At 30.2% G+C, this 23002-nt stretch overlaps 2 protein-coding genes, 1 long non-coding RNA gene and 1 pseudogene across 4 annotated transcripts; 3 read left to right on the top strand and 1 right to left on the bottom strand.

The window, feature by feature from the left end:
* The first annotated feature begins 2691 nt into the window (after positions 1-2691).
* On the top strand, positions 2692-3876 carry LOC107173733 (uncharacterized). Its single transcript, XM_015524390.2, has one exon. The coding sequence runs from the start codon at positions 2777-2779 to the stop codon at positions 3746-3748; it is 972 nt and encodes a 323-aa protein (XP_015379876.2). The 5' UTR covers positions 2692-2776; the 3' UTR covers positions 3749-3876.
* A 1567-nt stretch (positions 3877-5443) lies between these two features.
* LOC107173757 (UDP-glucosyltransferase 2-like) lies at positions 5444-11077 on the top strand (annotated as a pseudogene). Its single transcript, XR_016190848.1, has 5 exons — positions 5444-5968; positions 6510-7011; positions 8860-9103; positions 9486-9709; positions 10147-11077. The product of XR_016190848.1 is annotated as a UDP-glucosyltransferase 2-like (transcript).
* Positions 11078-13842: 2765 nt separating this feature from the next.
* Positions 13843-22700, bottom strand: LOC107173800 (ribosome biogenesis protein BMS1 homolog). The gene is made up of 15 exons (XM_015524487.2): positions 22473-22700; positions 22191-22314; positions 21769-22108; positions 21448-21703; positions 21162-21290; positions 19598-19788; positions 18323-18474; positions 17515-18218; positions 16549-16730; positions 15808-16317; positions 15607-15737; positions 14941-15049; positions 14608-14878; positions 14361-14536; positions 13843-14280 (listed from the first exon to the last, which is right to left on the bottom strand). The coding sequence occupies exons 1-15, from the start codon at positions 22522-22524 to the stop codon at positions 13930-13932; spliced, it is 3678 nt and encodes a 1225-aa protein (XP_015379973.2). The 5' UTR covers positions 22525-22700; the 3' UTR covers positions 13843-13929.
* On the top strand, positions 14418-17521 carry LOC149056558 (uncharacterized). The gene is made up of 3 exons (XR_016191240.1): positions 14418-14556; positions 16769-16992; positions 17299-17521. It is a non-coding gene; the product is annotated as an uncharacterized LOC149056558 (long non-coding RNA).
* Positions 22701-23002: the final 302 nt, after the last annotated feature.

Below are 23002 nucleotides of genomic sequence, written 5' to 3'. Positions count from 1 at the left end.
ATGTTATCAAGTATAGAAAATGCCAATATAAACATCCAGTAAAAATGTCAAGTGTCTACGGTAATTTGTTTTAGAGTTACCTACACCAATATCTAAAATCGATTTTCTCAAAAAATTGATTTTGCGTAAAAATGCCCGTATTTCCTTAAATTTTTTATTGTTTTTTTCCGGTTCTTTTGAAAACTACTGTGAATTTCTAAATTTCACATCCCCAGTGTACGAACTAGATTCACTTTCTAACCTCAAAAGCTACTTAAGTTGAAAATCGAAGCATTATTTCGACAACTTATCGTGTACACACATAAAAAACACATCATTTTAAAATCAATATTCGCTCTGCTCAAAATCTAAAATAAAAGCATGAATAATTTATTTATTTATATGAATAAAGGATAATTTTTCATTCTGAATATTTTTAGTCGTTAAAATTATGAATAATATTTAATACTTATTTTGACATGTAAAATGATGGTATATAGTAAATATTATTAAAAAAACCTTAGTACGAACGTTATTTATAGGATTTAGGTAAATTTATTATTTATTTGATTTTTGGGAATAATTCGAATAATGCCCAACTCTGGTAGGATAAATCATTATACATATATATAAATGTATAACAAAGACTAGTGTCTAGTACAAACGACATTTTTATTTAAAAATATAGGTTATTAAATTAAATATGTTATTTATAAAATAATATGAAATCTATTAAGTAAATTTATCATTTAAACAACTTATTTGTATTAATTATTGAATATTTTAATTTTAAGATATTTATCAACTGTTGATTCCCTGTCAACTATTGGACACAGCTTTCGTGTTGGTTTTTCAACAGTTAGTAAAATAATTGTAGAAGTATGTGAAGCTATAATCAAGATAATGGGACCAATGTTTATGCCTGAGCCTACTACAGCAATTTGGGAAGCTTCGGCTCGCGGTTTTTACGAGAAATGGCAATTCCCAAATTGTATCGGTAGTGTTGATGGGAAACACGTTACCATCAAATGTCCGGATAATAGTGGATCTAGAAATTTTTGTTATCTTAAAAAATTTTCAGTTGTTTTGATAGCGATTGTAGATCCAGATTATAAATTTATTTGTATTGATGTTGGAGGTTACGGACGAAATTCTGATGGAGGCATTTTAGAAGAGTCTGTAATGGGTAAACGGCTGGAAGCCGGGAATTTAAACGTTCCAAAAGTATACCATTACCTGGTCAAGAGGAAAATACCCCAATGGTTCTTATCGGAGATGAAGCTTTTGCTTTAAAAAGTTATTTAATGAAACCATTTCCACACCGATTATCAAGAAATGACATAAGACTAGATACATATAATTATAGACTGTGCAGAGCAAGGCGGGTAGTTGAGAACGCATTTGGTATCTTAACAAAAAAATGGCGAGTTTAAAAAAATTCGATCTAACTAAAATAACAAACTACAAAGCTAATAATATTAACAACATGTATTTTACATAATTACTTGCGCATAAAAAATTGTGATATTGATTACACTTTGGATTCAAACGAAGAAGAAATAACTCAACGAGGGGCCTTACATGAATTTGAAAACACTAATCGAAGAGGAACGAATGAATCTATACAGATTCATGAAAATGTTGTAAAATTTTTTAATTCATAACTTTACAAACACAGTTGTCCACTGAATTTTCTAATTATTATTATCCTATACTATTGCAGAATATTATGCAGTTGAACACTCGTATACTTGTTTTCAATATTTAAAAAAAAAATATTACTCATATTATGTTAATATACGATGATACTTTTGCTAATACACAATTATTATTTAATGCAATTAGTAAATTATTACTATATTAATATTATATACATTTAAATAATGTACTTACCTTTTACTCCGTTCATTTCTAGACTTATGATATTATCCCAGGTATAATCCTTCTTCCTTATATCTTTGTATTCTGTCGACGTCATATCATACATAAGAGGATATTTTTGCACAACGAGAATTAATTTCTAGATATCTTCTTTTTTAGAAAGATTCATCGTCATGATAACTTATTAAGGTAATATTAAGGTAAGGTCGAGTATAAATGACACTGCGACAGCACCACAGCGAATGGCGAATGAAATGGTGTAGGAACGTATTTTAACATAATAAATACCAACTTTTAAGAATAAATTATTTGAGTAGTTCAGTTCCTTGTACGTGTATTATGAAATTATCAAAAGTCCCTAATTAAATGTACCTAAGTTATACCTATATGTTGTGTAGAATTTCTGGAAATATTAGATAAAGTATACCTACTAAACATAAATTAAAATATAATTTATAATATACAAGATACGATATTATACTCATTATAGTATACGAATATAAAGCTAAACGAACATTTCTTTGAATTTAAAAGTTTACACATTATTTGCACTAGATATTACTACATAGATATATCGCTACTATTTAGTTAGCTACTCATATAATCAAATTAGTTTTGTCAGAAATAACATATATTATACAATAATTTATGATATAATATATTTATATCTACAATATAGGTATACAATATACCTATATCGTTCCGCGGTAGCGGTAAAATTGTAGCATGCAGCAATTTCCTGCAGCGGTAATTTACCGCTGCGTTATCGCCGGCGGTTTTCGCTCCGATGTGGGCACTTACATTACAATACAAGGTCCCCATTATATCGCTACCGCCGCAGTGTGTGGGGACCTTTAATACGGTTCACAAATGTGTAAAATGTTTCCGCAATAAACCAATTTTTGTTCAACCTATTATGGGTGACTTGCCCGGTGACCGCGTCCAACCAGGACGAGCCTTTTTAAAATGCGGCATAGACTTCGCTGGTCCATTTTTAATTAAATCTAGTGCGTTGCGTAAATCACCGATTATCAAAACATACGCGTGTATTTTTGTGTGTTTAGCAACCAAGGCCGTGCATATCGAGGCAGTTAGCGATTTAACGACGAAAGCATTTTTGAACGCGTTAAACCGGTTTTTCGACCGTCGTGGTAAAAGCGCTGTTATATATAGTGGTAATGCGACCAATTTTGTAGGCGCTAATAGAAAATTAAAAGAAGTACATCAATTATTTCAATCGAAACTATCGCAAGAAGACCTACAGCGGAATTTTACGAATATCGGTGTAAAGTGGCTATTCATTCCCCCTCGTTCACCACACTTCGGCGGACTGTGGGAGGCTGCGGTCAAGTCTATGAAAACGCTGTTAGGAAGGGTATTAGGCGAAGCTCACCTAACATTCGAAGAATTATGTACTGTATTAACGCGCGCCGAAGCATGCTTGAACTCACGTCCTTTAACCACCTTATCGTCTGATCCTTCCGATCCTAGCCCCCTCACCACCGGGCACTTCCTTATAGGAGACTCTCTCACCGCGTTGCCAGAAGAAAACATAACCGATACACCGATTAATCGACTAACACGATGGCGTAGAGTTACTCAATACTCCCAACAATTATGGCGTCGTTGGAGTAGAGAGTATTTGTGCCAGCTTCAGGAAAGGTCCAAATGGTCTAAGGAGAAGGGTCCGAAGCTGAACGTAGGTACAGTAGTTCTAGTGAAGGAGGACAATCTGCCTCCGTTACAGTGGAGTTTGGGAGTAATCGACCACGTTTTTCGAGAATCCGATGGAATCATTCGGTCAGCAGAAGTTGTGTCGGCAGGCCGTAAGATTAAAAGGGCGGTTCGGACATTATGCCCACTTCCTTTTGAGGGTAATATTGAATAAAAATTATCTATATTATAATCTATATTATTACAAAATAAGAAATTAAATATCATGTCAACCCAGAATATCTTTTTATGCGATGTTATTTTATCCTTATCTACATAATGTATATGCGTGTTATCGATCACCTTTTCTATCTCTATAATATTACCATTTTGCTTATTTACCGATATTATTTTACGCATTGGTCGAATATTTTTTGTTCATTAAAATTTGTAAATGATTCTTATCGTTATGTTTATATTTATTGAAAAATGAGATTCGTAAATTATTGATATTATTATTATCTTTTTAGTATACGCTTATGATATATCAGCTGTATTATTGTATTATTAGTATTTCAAATCAAAATTATTATTTTTTTTTATTTTTTATTGTTTATGTTGAAAATTAATATTTTCATGCCGGGAGTATGTTAGCGCTCGAATGGTATTATATTATTATTATTATTATTACTTTATTAGTTGTCGCCGCTCGCTATCTCAGCCATATTATATTATTATCTTTATATTGTACTTGCGATAATTTGTGTTATAAGCAGTCGCGTATCGAAACTTGTACCGAGCACAGCGAGCGACCCTACAGCTATTCGTGTTTAATAAAGTCTTATACAGTCCACTTAAATCGTCAGTCTTTTTTATTAAAGATTTGTTCTCAGCTATTAAACACACTTTTTTGTACTAATGTTTAATATCCTGTATCCAATATTAATATAAATATAAAAATTAAATTAAAAACCATTTTTAATAAATTTTATACTATAATTTTTGACATTTTATATTCCTTTTTTTTGCATTTTAAGTGCATATTTTTGACATTTTTAATGCATTTTTTAAGGTTTTTTAGTGCATTAAATTCACAGCCCTAATAATAACATGATAATAATATGTAAACATAACACGTGATGGATTGCGTCAATCTGTGTTGCGCCGGATTTATCGTCTGCAAACATATCAACGCATCGTAATAATAATATGTATATCAGACTATGTTTAAAAATATCCCACTAGGTAACTATATATATATTTTTTTTTAGAAGGAATAGAAGGATGCTGTAGACTTTTTTTGTTTTTCTGAAACGCTATAGACGATGTTTTTTTGCTGCTGAGATATGCTTCAAAAGACTTATATTTGTATGGTTTATTTTTTATTAATTACATTTTTAGGGAATTTATTACATTTTTCAAGTAATTTTTGTAATTTTATGAGTTTATCCTATTTCCGTTATCAGTTATTAATGTTATTGCCTATATAAGCAACAGTACTGGGGAAGTTACTTCTTTTTGGTGATTACATAACGTCATGAGTCACTTTTCAATATTGTAATTAAGTTATTCTTTGAAGTTACTTTTTTTTATTTGGTTGAGAGTTCCATTACTTTTATAATAGTTAAAAAAGTAGCTTCACCATCACCACAATTATTAAAGTTGCTTACTTAAATTACTTACAATAAAAAAAATGTAACTAAATTAGGTACTATAAAAATGACTTAAAAAGTGATTTCGTTAGGTACGCAGTAACTTGTGAAGTTGTAACTTCCCAACACTACGGCCTATAGGTATGTAGTTATATTGTTATAGGTACGACAATGGCCAGCATAAAACGAGAAGGGTTTTATTATTCTTATAATATTCTATCGATATCGTACTCAACGCAACGATATATCGAGTGGTCGATGAGCGTCAACGATTCCGTCCTCCGCTGTATCGCGGCAACGTGCGTCGCAGATTACCGAGCGCTTAGTTCTCGAGGCACTTGCTCATCCAAGTTGTATATAAATCGTTCGACGTCGTGCGGCCAGTTCCAATTGCTGTCATGTCGCCGACCTATCATCTTCGTGTCATCATCGTCCTCGTCCTCTGCGTTACGACACCATTTGAATGTGGGCCTGCACGCGACGCCACTGCCGCCGACTGGTTTTCGCGCGGCCAACATACTGGCCGTGGAAACTGTGCCCGGTCAGAGCCACTGGAACTTTATGAGCGCCGTGCTCCGAGCGTTGACTGACCGCGGCCACTCGGTGCAGGTAGCGTTTACATCGTACCCGGCGCAGTGGCCGCCGTCTGCGCACGGTAATTATACGGAAGTGGACACGTCCGGCGTGCTGCTCCGGCACGGCGGCGAGCTGGCGTCCCGTGTGCTGTCCGACTACAGCCGGATATCGTTCATCGTGCCGTCCGTGGTCCGATGGAGCAGACCATAGAGTAATATAGAGATGGCGTCTTGTATATCGACAGTAGAATCAAATTGAAACCATCGAGGAGGCAGTTTACAATAGTCTTATCTTGTAGATCGCGCTGCAAATCATTACAATTTTTATATGATATGTAAATTGATAATATGATATTATTGTAATTATCATAGAGTATTTTTAACCTATTCTATAGTAATTATTAATTCTAACTTTTTCGTTTTTCGATTTTCAATTTATTCATATTATATTATCTTCAGCAAAATGCCGTTTTGTTTGTGGCAGAATTAGGGATAAAAATTCAACAATTGAAGATATTACTTTTCATAAGCGAAATAATATATAATAATATAAATAATATTATTATAAACTTTATTGTAATTATAATAATAAGATATAAAAATCTTAATAATTAGTATTTGAATATATTGTAATATACCTACAAAAAGTGATTATTTGCATTAAATTATGCAATTATTAAATATTATTATTATTAATACATTTAATTAATATTTGTGTTATAAATGTATTATGGACAATAAACATACCTAAATAATATAGATGGAGCAGACAGTTCTGCGACGCGGTGTACGACATGGAACAGATTCGAGCGCTCATGGTCAACGGCACTGACGCGGCAGCCAAGTTCGACCTGCTGGACACCGAGCCGCTGGGCTCCGAGTGTGTGGCACACCTGGCCGCTGCCATTGGGCTGCCCATGGATGGTGTACGTGGTACCGACATCCATGATCACGTACATGCAACCGTCCATCATCGGCCACTCGGCCAACCCGGCGTACGTGCCGCACCTGCTCTACGGCTCAGCATTGCTGTCCAGACGTTCCGGCACAGGTTGGTCAATACGGCAATGTACGCCTATGGGCAGCTGGTCCGGTGGTACTCCGAACGCACGGCCCTACGACAGCCGTACGACATCGACGAGCCAACTAAACCGTCGATCGTGTTCGTCAATAGCCACCACGTCACAGAGCTAACTATGTTACTGCCCGCCAACGTCATACACGTCGGTGGAATACACTTGATGGATCGAAACAGTGGCACACTACCAACCGTGAGTAATATACGAGTACACGATGACTTTAATATGGCTATATATATGAACATTTGATAGGGTGACCTGCAATTCATTATATTAGAGAAGTTAATTTTTTTTTTTTATTTGATCGACATACATTACGTCTCTATAGTCTATAGGATTAAAAAAGTAACTTCATTGCAAATATGAAGTAGTTTTCAATAATAGAACCAGGGGAGTACCTAATTGTAAGGGGGATAGATTCCCTCCAAAAAACTTTTATTTTCCTAATTTTTTTCTTAAAACGTATTTAAAAATGTAACGTGAGTAATTTAATGATTTTACAACCTACAAAAAATTAACTTAAACTACAAATAAATTACTTACAATAAATTGTAATTAAATAGCCATAAAATTAATTATAAAAAATAATTTCATTGCACCCTCTCCTCCCATCACTGCAAATTCATATAATATGTGCAATTAATAGGGTTAAAATTATCTGATGGACTACTGTCCTCCCAAACCTGTCGAATTAACCCAATGGCTGACCCCCGTCCCTCACCAACTTCACGAAGTAAAAACTCTAGATTGCAATCTTAATAAATGTGCTTTTTTAGTGTGATACTTCATGTTCTACGTGACACTGAGAAATTTTGAAAAGTGAGCCCCTCTACTCAAATTATAGAAATGGTATAAAAACCAAAATGTTATAGAATTTATTGCACTCGTGTTTTTTAAAGATAGTGTTCAAATTGCAATCATAGAAATTAAAAATTGCATATTGCAAATACATGGTATACGTGGCTAATTGTTATTTTAAAAGCAATATTATAAACATATAACCTAGACATTAAAAATCAAAATCATCTTTCAACCATCGATTGGTATTGAGATATTCGTTTATAAACGGGGTATATACCTAATGTATAATGATCTAAACTGGTGGAATTTGAATTTCTAACATTACCGTTTGTTTATCCGGAGTGAAATTTGACAAAAATAAGTGCGATTCAACCCTCACTCTTATTAGTTGTACAAAGTTATTTACCAGTAACACTAGAATCACATTAACATAAATACTATTTCATTGTCAACTATTTATTGTTATTATTGATTTGTGGGTCGGTGTGCTAAATCTCAAAACCATATCTTTTGTTTATATCTATAAAGGAATAACTTACACAGTTACACGAGATATTAGTATATTATATATTGCTTGAGATAATACAAGGTTAAAACATTAACACATAATATTTAAATTTATAAAGCACTCGAAATATACAATTACGTTTTCTAAAATTAAAATCTTGACATACTCTACCTTCCTTTAAAACATGTAGCAATAGCCAATAGCAATGCCAATAACCACGTGTTTAATATTGTAAAATAATAATCTGAAGTTTCTACATTCAACTCATTCAAGTATACCTACCTATTTGGTATTGTTTCAAAATAGAACATAAGGTCACTTACACGTCAAAACTTCCACGATACAAGAATAATTGTAATATATATATTTATATGTAATAATATAATATATAATGTATAATATAATGATATTAATAATTTCATAGTTCATTTAATGTATTATCGACGTAATTAATTACTATAATCTATCCAATTAAACACAATATGTATGAGTGTTTGAAAGTTAGTTTCAACTAAGATTTTTAAGATTCTGATCGCTCCGATTATCATGAATTTTTAATTAATTTAAACTTTAAAGTTATTACAGTAAATTCCGTAAAACAGTTGAAACTGTTATAGTAAAGTTGAAAAGTTCCAATTTCCGACTTCCCTGTATCCCGGAGCACTGTTAAATCTCAGTTTTGAAATTTATTATAGATTGAAAAAAATTATAACGAATATTTAATTTTTCAGAATATTAGAGAATATATTGAAAATTCCCCACATGGAGTTATTTATTTTACGTTTGGGTCAGTCATACTAGTCAATATAGTCATAGCCATGTCAAGTTTACCAGACCATATACTGGATATATTTAAAAATGTATTCCGACGAATTCATCAAAGAGTTTTGTGGAAATATGAAGGTGAAATGGAAGACAAACTGGACAACGCGATGATGACAGTCAACTGGTTTCCTCAGCGTGCAGACGTTCTGTGTGAGTGTTTTTTTTTTTCATTATTATTAATTACTATTAATCATTATTTAATTGTGTACCAAAATATTTTAACACATTCAATACAACGCTAATAACTAGTCGCACTAATGAAAACTGTATATATTTAACGTTAAGTTCAGAGTTACTATAAAATAGTAAAAATGCAAATTTGTTATTAATAGGTAGGTATATGTCATTAGTAGATACCTATATCTTCTTATTATACTTAGTACTTATAGGTACTTTAAGTTTGGGCCACAAATTTCATTAAAAACATTTAACAATCACTAAGTAAATATAATAGGTGTTTTAAATCGATTAACGACTTAGCTAATTTATTTTAATCTTTATATATATTATGATCATATTATTATATAATTAGTGCACCCAAACGTCAAATTGTTCAAAAGTCATGGCGGGATATCTGGCGTGTATGAAGCAGTGGACGTACCTAGGTGTTCCGGTTTCGGGCTTTCCGCTTTACTACGATCAACCGAGAAACTTGCTAAGTCTAGTGAACGCGGGCATGGCGATCACAATGGAATTACTGTCAATCACCGAACAACGATTTCTGAACTCCATCAGAGAAGTTTTACACAACACAAAGTAGATAATATGATCTACAGATTATAATATAATTGTGATGATTGATGTTCTAAAGCTCTGGGCCTACCTGTCTAGTTATTTAAACAGGGAGTTCTCATTTGAAAAACAGCGTATCTCCACAGGACACTCTAAGTATTCAAATTCTGATTTTTGAATTTGAAAAGTTGTCTTTGGTAAGTATTTTTAAATATCAAAAATCATAATTCGAATAAATTAAATATTAAAGGAAAATATGGGGTTGAGCATGATTATTGATTATAGTGAATCTGAATAATATATTATATTAATATATTACCTATCAGTTGAATATTATATTTTAGTAGTTGTATACCTTGTCGGATGCGGGATGCTTATGTGACATATTTTTGAAAATATTTTACAATTATTTTACGGAATCATTTATTTATTTTACCTACCAGTGCACTGCTTTTTTGCAGTTACACCAAAAATGCTATAATCTCCGCAGACCGTTTCAGAGACCGTCCGATGACGCCTCAAGAGTCAGTCGTCTATATTGGACGGAGTATGTGCTTCGTCACAAAGGTGCCCACCATTTGAAATCCGAAGCACTGAACCTCACGTGGTATCAATACATGTTGCTGGATGTGATTTTTGTAGCAGTCGTGTCTTTCCTGATCGTAGGGTTCTTGTTTCATAAGATGTTGAGATTATTTTGTTCACATGTCACGAATAACTTGATTAATATCAAAGTTAAGCAACAATAGTTAATAATATAGGTATATGAAGTTAATCGGCTAAATTGTTCGGGAAATGCCAATAACACACCAATTTACAACCACTGTCTTAGATGGCGTAGGGTAACAATAAGTCAATAACTTAAAACTTTCAATCATTGATATATGTCTCACACACGATTTCATACAAATTATAATTTTCGTAAATAGGTACCTAAGTAAGTATAGGAATGACGAGTATAACCACCGAGGTTTTTTATGAAAATTACCAAGAACAATATAATTCATGATTTGTCAGAGTTGTATAATAGCTGTTATAACTTATAAGTACTTTGAGTATTTTAATTTTTAACTCTCACTAAAAATGGACAATTTTTTTCAGATTTTTTTTACATTAGTTTTAAACACGTACTCAGTTAACGGTTATTGATTATTGTTACAATATTACAACAATTAGGTGTCTGTTATATGCATGAGAAATTATCTAATTATGGTTTATAATTAATATGCAAAGTTTAATTAAAGTCAAAGGTAGAAATAATCAATGTAATATTAAAGTTGGTAAATTATAATCTGTAGGTACATATTATAAATTTTAAATAGGTTAATTATGTAATTTTTCTTATGAAGTATTATATTATTATTACCTATAATATCTAGTGTCCAAACTCCTAGCTGTATAAAAAATAAGTACCTATAATACATGTTTAATCAATTTATTTTCATATTTAATTGCCCATATAATTGTATCATGTAATTGTGATAATTTTCAATCTTCAATGTACCTAATGAATATTTTATTATTATTTTATACTACTTGATAATAAATATTGTTATACTTGCTTGATAATAAAATAATAATTATAAGATGTGTAAAAAAAAATTAAAAATTAATATTTTATTTATTCTAAAAATTATTCTTTTTAAATTTAAATATTTAGTATTAGTAAATTATTATTCTGTATCAGTTAAACAAGCTTTTATCAAATTGCATTACAAGCTTAAGTTAATAGGTACTAGGCACAGATATATAATATCTGTAGGTACATAGTACATATCATATATGTGATACTAGGCAACTAAATTACTTAAAATCAGTACCGGCATCATTACTACAAAAACATTCATTGTGTACCTGCAGGTGATCACCAATAATAGTGAACAACTACACAATTTGAATACATTTATCACCATTAATCATAATTTTCTAGAATTTTGAATAATATATAATATGACCATAATCCATTGTAAAATTATCAGCATATAATTTATGCAAGTATCTAGAATGCATATTATAATTATAAGTACCAAACCAATATATACGATTAAAAGCATATTTTTCGACTCTATTACTGTCTATACTAATATGAAAGATATAATACTGTTATGAATTAAAATGTACGACATTTTTTAGATCAGCAATCACATTTAAAATAAAAATATAGATCATCTACTATAAAAATTCCACTAATTAAAACGATTCAAACAAAATATTTCTAAAAAAGTATTCAGAAGAGTCTGAATCATCTGTCTTCACATCTGGTAAACTTTTTCATTTATCCATTAATTTTATTAAACAACAGAAACATTAATTTATTGATTGATTCATTAGCAATCGAACTGCAAGTCTGCAAACAAGTTAATGATTACTCACAAATCTCGATGCTCGATCTAAAAACTGGAGTTATTTAGACAACTATACAAAGTAAGTGAATATAATCTTCAAACATGAATATTTATTGAATTATTATTAGCTAGCATCATTAAGATTAATTATTTTATTAAAATTCCGATAAAATAAACAATAATTATTTATTCAACTTAGTAAATCATTATAATCCTGAACTGCTGAACCCCTTATTTTTTAATTAACTTAAATTAAAATTGATCCCTTTATGAGCTCAATTACTCCTAAAACATTCCTAAATTAATTACATACACATATCCAGCTAACTATAAATAACGATAACTGACGTATTTACGGGGGAGGGGGGGGCAGGACTCCTGGACCCCCCCCCCCTCAGAACCTCTCTCTCTAAAAAAAAAAAAATTAAAATTCTTACATATTTGCAGAACCAGATTGATGTAGGCACGTGTGGTCGCAATGGTTTTATGTGACTGGTATAGAAAATATACATTTATAATAATGTGATTCTGACGACGGTCTCCAAGTTACGACTTATAACCTGAGGATCCCTCCCCCCAAAAAAAATTTGAAAATACGTCACTCAACGATAAGCACGTAACTAGTGTATAAATCAGAGACGCAAAACATAGACATCTAGTAATCTTTTACTAAATTATAATGGTGACCTAGCTAGATATTGACATATGAGAAGTTTCGATAAGTTATTTAAATTTTCTTCTATCAAAGAACTGGCGAGACATATAAGGTACTGTAGACATGTTTGTCATTTGGATACAATATGTAATTTACATGTTTTTGTATTCTAAGGTTGAAAGATTGTCAATCAAACTTCATATTTAGCCTAGATATTGTACAGGAATTTTAAGTTAAATTTTTTCAAAAATATTTTTCCAAAGTGTCAATATTGATAAGGAAGAGTCGTGTTTGATGCGTCAATAATGTAATTTTGATTTTGGAAAAGGGTTGTCATGCTAACTCCCGAACTGGAATATTGTAAATTTAAGTAAGTGTCATTTATGTTCACATGTTATTCACAAAGTTTCAAACTAAGTCACACTCCACTGGTAGTAAAGACCATACATGTCACCTCTGCGAGAAGGGGGGTCGTATATCATGTGTTTAGTGATATATACATAGATAAATAGATCACATTATCTCCCTACTGCCCAGTATCCACTTGCAATACACATTGACAGAGACTTTGGGTCGTTTCAATGAACAGACATAGAAAATAAATGTCATTCACCAAAGGAATTTTTCTACCCATAAAAATGGTATAGTTGAGTTTCTGTAAAAAAGATAGCAGTTGGTAAAGAGGTAGGCAATACAGTGTAAGTGCAGAGCCCAACCCTAGGGCTATTTAAAAAATACACCTTGCCATAATACTATAGTAGTTACCTAAAATGCCGCATTCCAACATTTCTTATTTAATATTTGTATGTTATCAATGTTATCATAACTAAAATATGATTGTAATAATAATATACCTATTATATTATAATTTTTGTTATCTGTGATCTACCTATATAGATTATAGATGCTCGAGACAAAAACAACTATTTTTAGAATTCCCATTTGATTTGAATTACGGGTTAGGAATTATTAGTATAAACGGAAATACCCTGGATACCAGGTAGTAAACAAATACCGGGTACCGGTTTTAAAATTTGAAATATCGCCAGCCCTAGCCCACCATATAACAACCGTAACTGAAAAATAACCAGTTTTCTGGCTATAAATGCAGCTGATTTATAAAATTAATGACACGACAAGAAAAAAAGATTTATAAATGATTTAAAGTTTTTCGTTTTATTTAAATAAAATTAAAAGATTTAAAATATCGACTTAAAAATTGTAAACAATGGACTAAATATAAATTATTTAGTAGACGACATTTTAGAACGTTTTCTCATAACAGCTTTTTTCTTTTGTTGATCTCTCTTATATTTAGCTCTTACTTCTGTTTGAATATCCTTCTTATGTTGTCTAACTCTCACTCTCATGTCTTTTCTATCTTTTCGTTTCTTCTCCTTATAAGTGGTGCGAATCATCTTCATTAAAGAAGCAACTTGCTCTTCATGACCATCTCTAACCACAGCCACACGTTGTTTTTTCAAGTCTAATTTAGCTGTAGCCAACGTCTTGGGTTTGTCTACGTATGGTAACTGAGCTTGCAAGCTCTTGGACAATTTGAGAGGCTTGAAATGTTTCATACTTCTATGTATTGGCTATAAGATAAGTAACAGTTTTACAATAAATTAAAAACCATAAAAATTGTGTGTATAAAGAAAATAAAAAAAATACTTACAGTATACAAAGAATCATTTTCTGGAAGTCCTTTAATGCCTTGTTCTCTTTTTAGTTGTCCTGTAGTCTTCATACCACGCCAAGAATTTTTTTCGTTCAAAGGTAACAGCAACGACGTAACTGGATTATAAAGTTTTGGAACTTCAACGTTGTACCATGTACGGCAAAATACAATATCTAACAATGCAAGAAAAAAAGTAAACAGTATTAAAATTTAATAAATATATTAAACACCAATCATTAAATACCACTAATTTTAATTTTGTCTTCAAAAGTTGCTCTGAATGAACCTTCTGGTTTTGGGCAAGCTTTTTTAATCTGACCCCTAACACCAGAAACAGTCTTAATACGAGCTCCTTCAAATTTGGTAACCTCCAAAGTAGAATTAAACATGTCTTTAATAAATGCTGTTCGTTTGTAAATTTTTAAAGGAGTGCCAGTCAATTTCAACTTTTTAGTAACTTGGGTTGATTGGTCTGTATCAACAACTGTCCCGGTAGCTGTTATCCTGAAACCAACCTTTAAACAAACATTATATAATAAAAAAAAAGTTAAACATCTTACTACATTTATTTACTAACCTGTTGGGTAGAAACATTTTGAACAGTTAAAAACCCTGTACCAGGTTTGGTCATTGGACCCCAAAAGTGGGCCATGCACATGACATGTTCAGGTGTGTATTTAAGCATTCTAAAATGTTTAATGGTTGTTATAAATGTGAAAAAATTATGGATACAAATACATAATTATGGTCCAGATTTGAAGGCAGTTGATTTTTTTACTTTTGAAAAGCAATAAAATAATAATTTTTAAATTAAAATATGTTCCTTTTGATTTCTAAAAAAAACTAGTGAAAATTTTTTTTTACTTTTTCCTTTTTTTGTTTAATTATTTATATTGACCTGATAATTTTTTATATGTACATATAAACGAAACATATCGATAAGAGCTTGTAGCTTGTGAAGACCACACATTGTCATTGTTATGTTTAAATTTAGTTTGAATAAAATGTATTATTAAAAAAATCGATAAGTATTTTTCTGGCAAGCTAACCATTTTTTATTTTATTTTTTTCTATACAAATTAGTTAAATCAACTGAAATCTATTAAATTTTTTGGTAAATTTTGTAATTGATTTTTTAACTTGCTTCATTAACATTATGAACGCTTTTTTTATTGATTTAATTGTCTTTAAATCTGAAAACCAATAATAAGTTTAACTGTTAATACAATAACTGTTTAACTACCTATGTCTCATGTTATCTTCTTGTTTAGAAAATATTGGTAATGTCTGAAATCTTCTCCAACCCATTGATATGATAACAGGATCTCGGTTTTTGAGTATTTTATTATACCATCTATGTTTCTTAATTCGTACCTATATATCAAAATAATCTATAAATAAATAATTGAAAAATATTGTTAAGTTTAATGTTATATATAATTACTTTCAAAAATCCAATATTTTCTTCTCCACTTTGTAATCCTCCTATAATTAATGGGTAAGATGGATCGAAATTGCTAACTAATTCACACGGCATTGCATCTAATTCTACTCGAACATACATTCCAGCTCTATAACCTTCTAGTTGTACACGAATTTCATCGTCCATTCCTTCAAACTGGCTTTTGTTAAGTTGTGCTTGTTTAGAAGCTTCTTCCTTTAATTCATCATAATATGTACTTGGACCTCCTTCTTTATCGTCATAGTTTTCATCAAACTGCTCTTTTAATTTTTTCTTTTTTTCAATCAATTCATCTTCAGTTAATGGCTTATTGGGTTTTTCAATAACACTATCTTTATCAGAATCAAAATCTTGGCCCTCTACTTTCTCTCCAGTTTCTAAATCTTCAAAATCTCCATATAATTCTTCATTATCATCTTCAAGGAGTGCTGTAGCATCTTCATCACGACTCCATTTACCAGTTACAAACATGTCTTTTATACTACCACAAACCTAACAACCATATAAAATAATTTGAATCAGTCAATAAAATGAAAACATCATTCATAAGCAGTTATTTGGCGATTTATGCTCTAAGGTATATCAAAACTAAATACTAATTATTATATTGCAATAAATATTATATACAAATAAATATGGAAATAATTTAAGTTGTATGAGCTATGTGATCTTACAAAGATCATTCTATATGTATGACTAAACTTCAATATTTCTAGTGATTACCTCTGATAAACTCCAGTCATGATGATGATCAACATTAAATTTGGATACATCCTCTATATTCATGTCTTCTTTTTCCTTTTGTTTTTTAATATTCTTCATAGAAGACATTCGAAAGAGACCACCTAATTCATCTTCATCATCATTAAGCTTATCATCATTTTTTTGTTCATTAACTTCATCACCTATTAAAAATATTTAATCAGATAATTTTTAATTTTAGAATGGATTTACCACAATTCAGTTCGAACAATTTTAAATGCAAGATAAATTTATGTTTCAATAATATTTATCATTTGTATTATAAGACAAAAATGTTAAATTAAGAGGATGTCAGAACATTTTTTTCCCCCTCAGTGGCCCGCATGTAACATGACAAATTTTACATTCAAAATAATGATAATAATTTTTTAATTAGAGTGAAAAGGCCTCTAATAGAATTTAATGGTAAGAATATTATCTAGGACATCCCATAAGTTATTTATTATATTTTAATTTTAATTTTAAAGCATGTTTTGAGTAATCTTAAATTTTAAACTGTTCGTACATTTAATAGCATATTCACTTAAATTTTAGAAATTATTATGACTAAAATCAGTATTGCAAATATAAAATTTGGTGTTGTGCATGAGACATACTCTTAATGATAAGCACATTAAAATTATTCATTTTTATATATTGTTAAATATAAATGATTTCAATTTTTTAAATAATGAGTTTGAAAATTGAGAATTTTTAACATCTATTTTTTAGTTTTTACTAATTTAGACCAATATCAAATTATCTATTGAAAACAAGACTGGTAGTCAGCAGACAGCAGCAACAAGTTTTCATTTGCAATAGTGAGATGTATTCCATCCTAAGTTGACACTCAAGACTAGTGTTTTAGAACGAAGATATGATTCTGCGCACTAGTAAGCCACCAAATACCGTTCTTATTTTGAATAGAGTATAATAAAAATAAATTACCATAAACTAATTTCCATAGATTAGCAACCGAATTTTGTCGTTCATAATATGCATTAGCTGCTTTTTGTGATAAATTTTTTTTCCAATTTAACGATGAATCTCCTTCTGTTTCTTGAAAGTTGTTTTTAGATGATTTGTCTACTAAACTGACCTTTGAATCTTCATTATCTACCTCATTTTCATCACTTTCTTCAGCTGTAATATTGCCTTCTTTGTCACTATCGTCATCACTAGTGATATCATCACTATTATCTTCAGTTTCAGAATCTTCATCATATTCAATATTATCATCAGAATAATCTTGTTCTTGTTCATTCCAGGGTTTAATATTTGATTCTTGGTTGATTTTGTCTAATTTTGCCAATTCATTGGCAATTTTTTTTCTGATTTCATTTTCTTTTCCAAATGATTGTCCATAAAAACGCGAATTGTCAGCTTTAACTTTTTTGTTTTCAGTTTCATCTTCAGAGTCTGTCCATTCTGAATCAGAATCATTATTTTCTTCACTTACAGGATTACTATCTTCAATATCAGAATTGTTATCAATATCATCATCGTCGTCGTCTTCAGTATCAGATTCATCAAGATCTGAAAATTTCATATCATCAGAACGAAATTTGACTTTACGTCGATTTCGACCATCATTTGGATCTGTTACATTTGTTACAGACAATGCTTCTTCCATATCATTATCATTATCATTACTAAAAAACAAAAAGGTATTTATTTTATTCATATTTATAATGTGTTAAGTTTAATATATTTATTAATAAATAATAATATTTATTTATTCTGTGAATTAACATACTTTTCTACGAAATCAGTTGAAACAATTGGTTCAGTGTTAGAAAAAATTTGAACCTCACTACGGTCAATTTTTTGATCTAAGGTATCTTGAGTTTCCACTATGTTGTTTACTAATTCTCGACCAGGAGTATCATCTTGAGTATTATTCATAATCTAAACAAATTTTACATTTAATATAATCCATTTGAAACTCAAAACTACAAATACATTTTAACATATTGCTTACATCAGTTTAATGTGTGCCTTACGCGACAAAAGCTTAATTTTTTTTAAAAGCATACATTTTAATAAAAAAAAATTTAGTTCAATACTCTTTAATGATAATCTATGCCATGATAAAAATGTACATAAAAGCAATAATAACTATTATATTACATTAATACTTAAATTTAAATACTAGTATAAGTTTTTTAAAAAAGAGAACTATTTCAAATAACTGAAAAAATGATTGAAATTTAATGTACGAGCAGCATACATACCGGGTGATTCTTTTATCATTGAACACTCATTATTTCAAAAATTATTAATGTTTTTGAAAATATTATTTTACATAGTTTCAAGTTGTTAAAAAACCAACGTTTTTATTAAAAATTATATTTTTAAATATTTTTTCTCCTCATCATTTTTTAAGTTTTTACTTTTTTGAACGACAACATAGTTTTAATTTCATATTCCAAAGCAGAATAATTTTCTAAGTATTTTGATTCATAAAAATCGAATTTAGGACGAGTAGTTTGTGAGTTATAAGTATTTAAAGTTTAGACAAGCAGAGTAGTAGACAAATATTTTGCGGGGTAACCCCGTACCACTCCACTCTGCCAATCTAAACTTTAAATACTTATAACTCATAAAATACTTGTCCTAAATTTGATTTTTATGAATCAAAATACTTAGAAAAATATTCTGCTTTGGAATATGAAATTAAAACTCTATGTTGTCATTCAAAAAAGTAAAAAACTTAAAAAATTACAAGGATAATAAATATTAAAAAATATAATTTTTTAATAAAAACGTTGGTTTTTTAACAACTAGAAACTATGTAAAAAAATATTTTCAAAAACATTAATAATTTTTGAAATGATGAGTGTTCAATGATAAAAGAATCACCCAGTATATAAATACAATCAGTATCATACTGCTATTGAACATGCTGATGAAAAAAATATATTCAACTAGCAGAATTAAACCCCATTGAAAAATATATCACATTGACACAAATTTAAGTATGAATTAATCAAATGACAAAAATAAGCAGTGTTAACTGAAATTTACATACTTTACTATGAGAATGGCTTCCACCAAGTTCAACATATACGGCATCTTTGTCATATACAATTCCACCAACTCCAGAAAATGGTGCATAAACAAGACGCTCTTTATCAACTAAACTCCTCTTCTTTAATTTTTCAGGCAGAGGGCAAGGATCAGGAAGATAACACATGTCATATATAGGAGAATCTCCACAACCTAAAACATACCATGACATAAATAATATATATACATAAACATTTAAGTACATAAAATTAATATAAAATATAAAGTTTGGCTACTTAAAAACAGATTTGTGATAAAAAATAAATTATTTAAAAAAATTAACGATAATCCTTTTCTCCTCTATCTACACATTGCTGCATGTTTGTCTTCCATAGTTCAGAGCAATGCAACAAGTTATTAGATGTTGAGCCTTTGAGTTTGTCCGTTTTTTTCTGCTTCACCTTTTCTAAGGTTTGAAATTGAGTTCCTTTCAAAGCAATTTTCAATTTTGGGAGTAGGTAAAACACACATGGGACTAGATTTAATGAATTATGTTCAAATATTGGGATGCGTTCATCAACCTACATCCTAATCTAACCTAACAGCAAAAATGTTAAGCGTTGCAACATAGTTTTGATGCAGAATCCACGCATTGTTGTTCCACAAGTCTGGTCTTTTCTTTCTCACTTTTTCTCTGAGATTAATCAAGATTGCAATTTAGTGTTTTTTATTTATTGTTTGACCTGGAGGCACCCACTCATTCATTATTATTCCTTTAATATTGAAGAAAACAATTAGTATTGTCTTTAATTTGGATTTGCTAATTTGAGATGTTTTTGATCATTGTTGAAGTTGGAGTATACCAGTGCATTGATTGTCGTTTTGTTTGGTGGTTATATTGAAATATTCATGTTTCATAACATGTAATGACATTTTCAAATAAATTTGGTTGCTTATTTAACTGTTGTAAGATGCCAAAACAAATGACTCTTCTGATGTCTTTTTATTCTTGAGTGGGATTTTTCAGTACCATTTTTGGACAAACTTTTTTCATATTTAAGTATCATGTAAAACTTTTTGATCTGCTTCTTACTTGATAGATCATACTTGCAATCATTCGTTGGTTATTTCGAAAGAATTTTTATGTTTTCATAGGTTCTTGATATGCAAGGGCAATTCCAGATGTTCATCAACATCTACTGCTTCTTATTACTCACTAAACTTGGGTTGCCATGGTTATCTCGCCATATAACTTAGTAAACAGTTTAAAACATTCTATCAAAGATTTTCTTAATTTAACAAGAAATTTTTAATTAATGCATTATTCAACTTTAAAAATTGACATTATTCCGACAATATTGTATAACATCTTGTCCAAATAACACATGAACGTAAATTAAATGTGTAAATGACCAAATCAGATATAATCTAAAAATAAACCTTTAGTTTATATCAGTTTCATTACAAACAATCTAATCTTAACTCTTTATTGGCCAGTAATCCCATTTTTAAAAGCCACATTTTGTATATTATTAATTATTATACACCTCGGTATCTAATTATAATAAAATATGATGTTCAATTACCTGGTATATGAACACTACTCTGTTTGTTCATTGGAATGCCTCGAACAAATCCATATAAACTAACTCGACGATCGCATTTAACATTCTGGCGAATTGATTCTGGCAGTGTAAGATCTTCCATACGATCCACTAAAGTTAATAAAACAAATAAGGAATATCAAAAAAAAGCAATTCACAAAACTTGAGAGCATTAATGAACATTTATGATTAACTTCATCAAAATTAAGCTAATGATTAAATTTATTTTTATTTTTTTGAAATAGCATTTCAAAATATCTTAATTTACCCAGGACATAGGAATGAGACGTTTGCCAAGTTAAAGGTCTAAATTTCATAACAGAAATGAATCTTCCTAAATTTTTAACTTCATTGCGAACATACTCTCCTCTATGAACACCAGACAAATAGAACAATTTTGCACCAGCATAAACTTCAGTCCAAAAACGATGTTTGAGTAATTTTTTTGTACGTTTAAGTGTTTTGTTATTTTTTAACATGTCAAGATGAGATAAGACACCCATTATCTTAGGCATTCCATGCACCTATACAAAACGATAAACATAAACAATATCTAGGACACAATAAAATAAACACTTATTAGCATTACCTGACAAATATTAAGGAACTCAAATATTTCCATTTCAAATCCAAATGAAGCATCAATCATAAGGAGAACAAGATCAGCTACTTTGGCCAAATCAATCATGCTGTTTATATCATTATTGCATTCAATTAATGTAATACGTCGCCTTTTACCAGATACTATGGTAACAGGACCATTAATTGTAGTGAGAGGTTGTCTAGTAAAATTTTTTATTATGCCATTAATTAATGTTGTCTTGCCAACTTTTGGAGGTCCAACAACAGCAACAATAATTGGTGGAGGTTCTAAAGGTGTACGGTCAACAAGGGGTATATGTTGTTTTTTGGTATCCAAATCTTGAGCCCTAATTTAACACATAGTAAAATCTTAGTAGTTTTAGTTTAAATTATAAAATTCTCAAAATTGAAAAAACTGATTTGACCCACCTTCTGAATCGTCTTTGAGCATTAACAACAGAATTAATAGCAAATGCTTTCGGATTCCTTTTTCTGGCAGAAGCTTCATCTTGATCCAATTTTTTCTTTAAGACTTTTTTTTCAGCTTTTCTGCCTGTATTAAGAGATAAACAAACAAAATGCTAAACTATTTATTTATTATTAACCATGCTGAATGATTGAATTCTTATTCGATTTGTATAGTGCATACTGCATACTGTGTAATAAGTACCAATTCAATTTAAAAACATAATCAAAAATTAAAAATATTACCAGAATGCGGTTTTCTGTGTTCTTTTTTTTTGTTATCGAATTCGTCGGCCATTGTCAATCAAGGTGTACAACGAAAACGACACCCAAAAACTGAATGAGCGTCGAAGTGACGAAGTTACAATTTATGAGTATAAAAAAAGATTCCAACCATTTCAAGAGTGAAGAGACAGGCGAGACACTGAGACAGCATTGAAGATTGAACCGTGTTTGGCGTGTTTAACTAACATTTTGAAAACACGTTTTTCTGTTTTGGTGAGATTAGACTTATCAGTTATCAACAACTGATAACAGCGTGCATGCGTTTGTGAAGAAAGAAAAAATAACTATTCCTACATCAGCTAGATGGCATTGGCACTTTGGTAGTTTGGTGTATTGCTGTAAATAATTAATTAATTAATTAATTAAATTTGAAAATAGCAAATTTGCAAGTCAATTGAAAATTATTTTTATTTACTGTGAAATTAAGTTATAAATGGTTCTACGTGATAAAATACAAATTAATTAATTATTTTAAACCAATGAGGTTTAAA

The sequence above is a fragment of the Diuraphis noxia genome, unplaced genomic scaffold (genome assembly GCF_037042655.1).
Source record: "Diuraphis noxia isolate RWA-SAM2 unplaced genomic scaffold, SU_Dnox_SAM2 contig0003, whole genome shotgun sequence".
NCBI classification, from domain to species: domain Eukaryota; kingdom Metazoa; phylum Arthropoda; class Insecta; order Hemiptera; family Aphididae; genus Diuraphis; species Diuraphis noxia.
The sequence above is the reverse complement of the archived record's forward strand: the minus strand, read 5'-3'. Positions and strand labels throughout refer to the sequence as shown.

Excerpts from the sequence above, each read along its gene's own strand:
- LOC107173733 (XM_015524390.2), top strand. The coding sequence starts at position 2,777 with ATGGGTGACTTGCCCGGTGACCGCGTCCAACCAGGACGAGCCTTTTTA.
- LOC107173800 (XM_015524487.2), bottom strand. The coding sequence starts at position 22,524 with ATGGCCGACGAATTCGATAACAAAAAAAAAGAACACAGAAAACCGCAT. Across the intron at positions 18,475-19,597 it reads GAAGCCATTCTCATAGTAAA|ATTATGAATAATACTCAAGA; the intron begins GTATGTAAATTT and ends AAATTTGTTTAG. Across the intron at positions 16,318-16,548 it reads ATGACTGGAGTTTATCAGAG|GTTTGTGGTAGTATAAAAGA; the intron begins GTAATCACTAGA and ends TATGGTTGTTAG.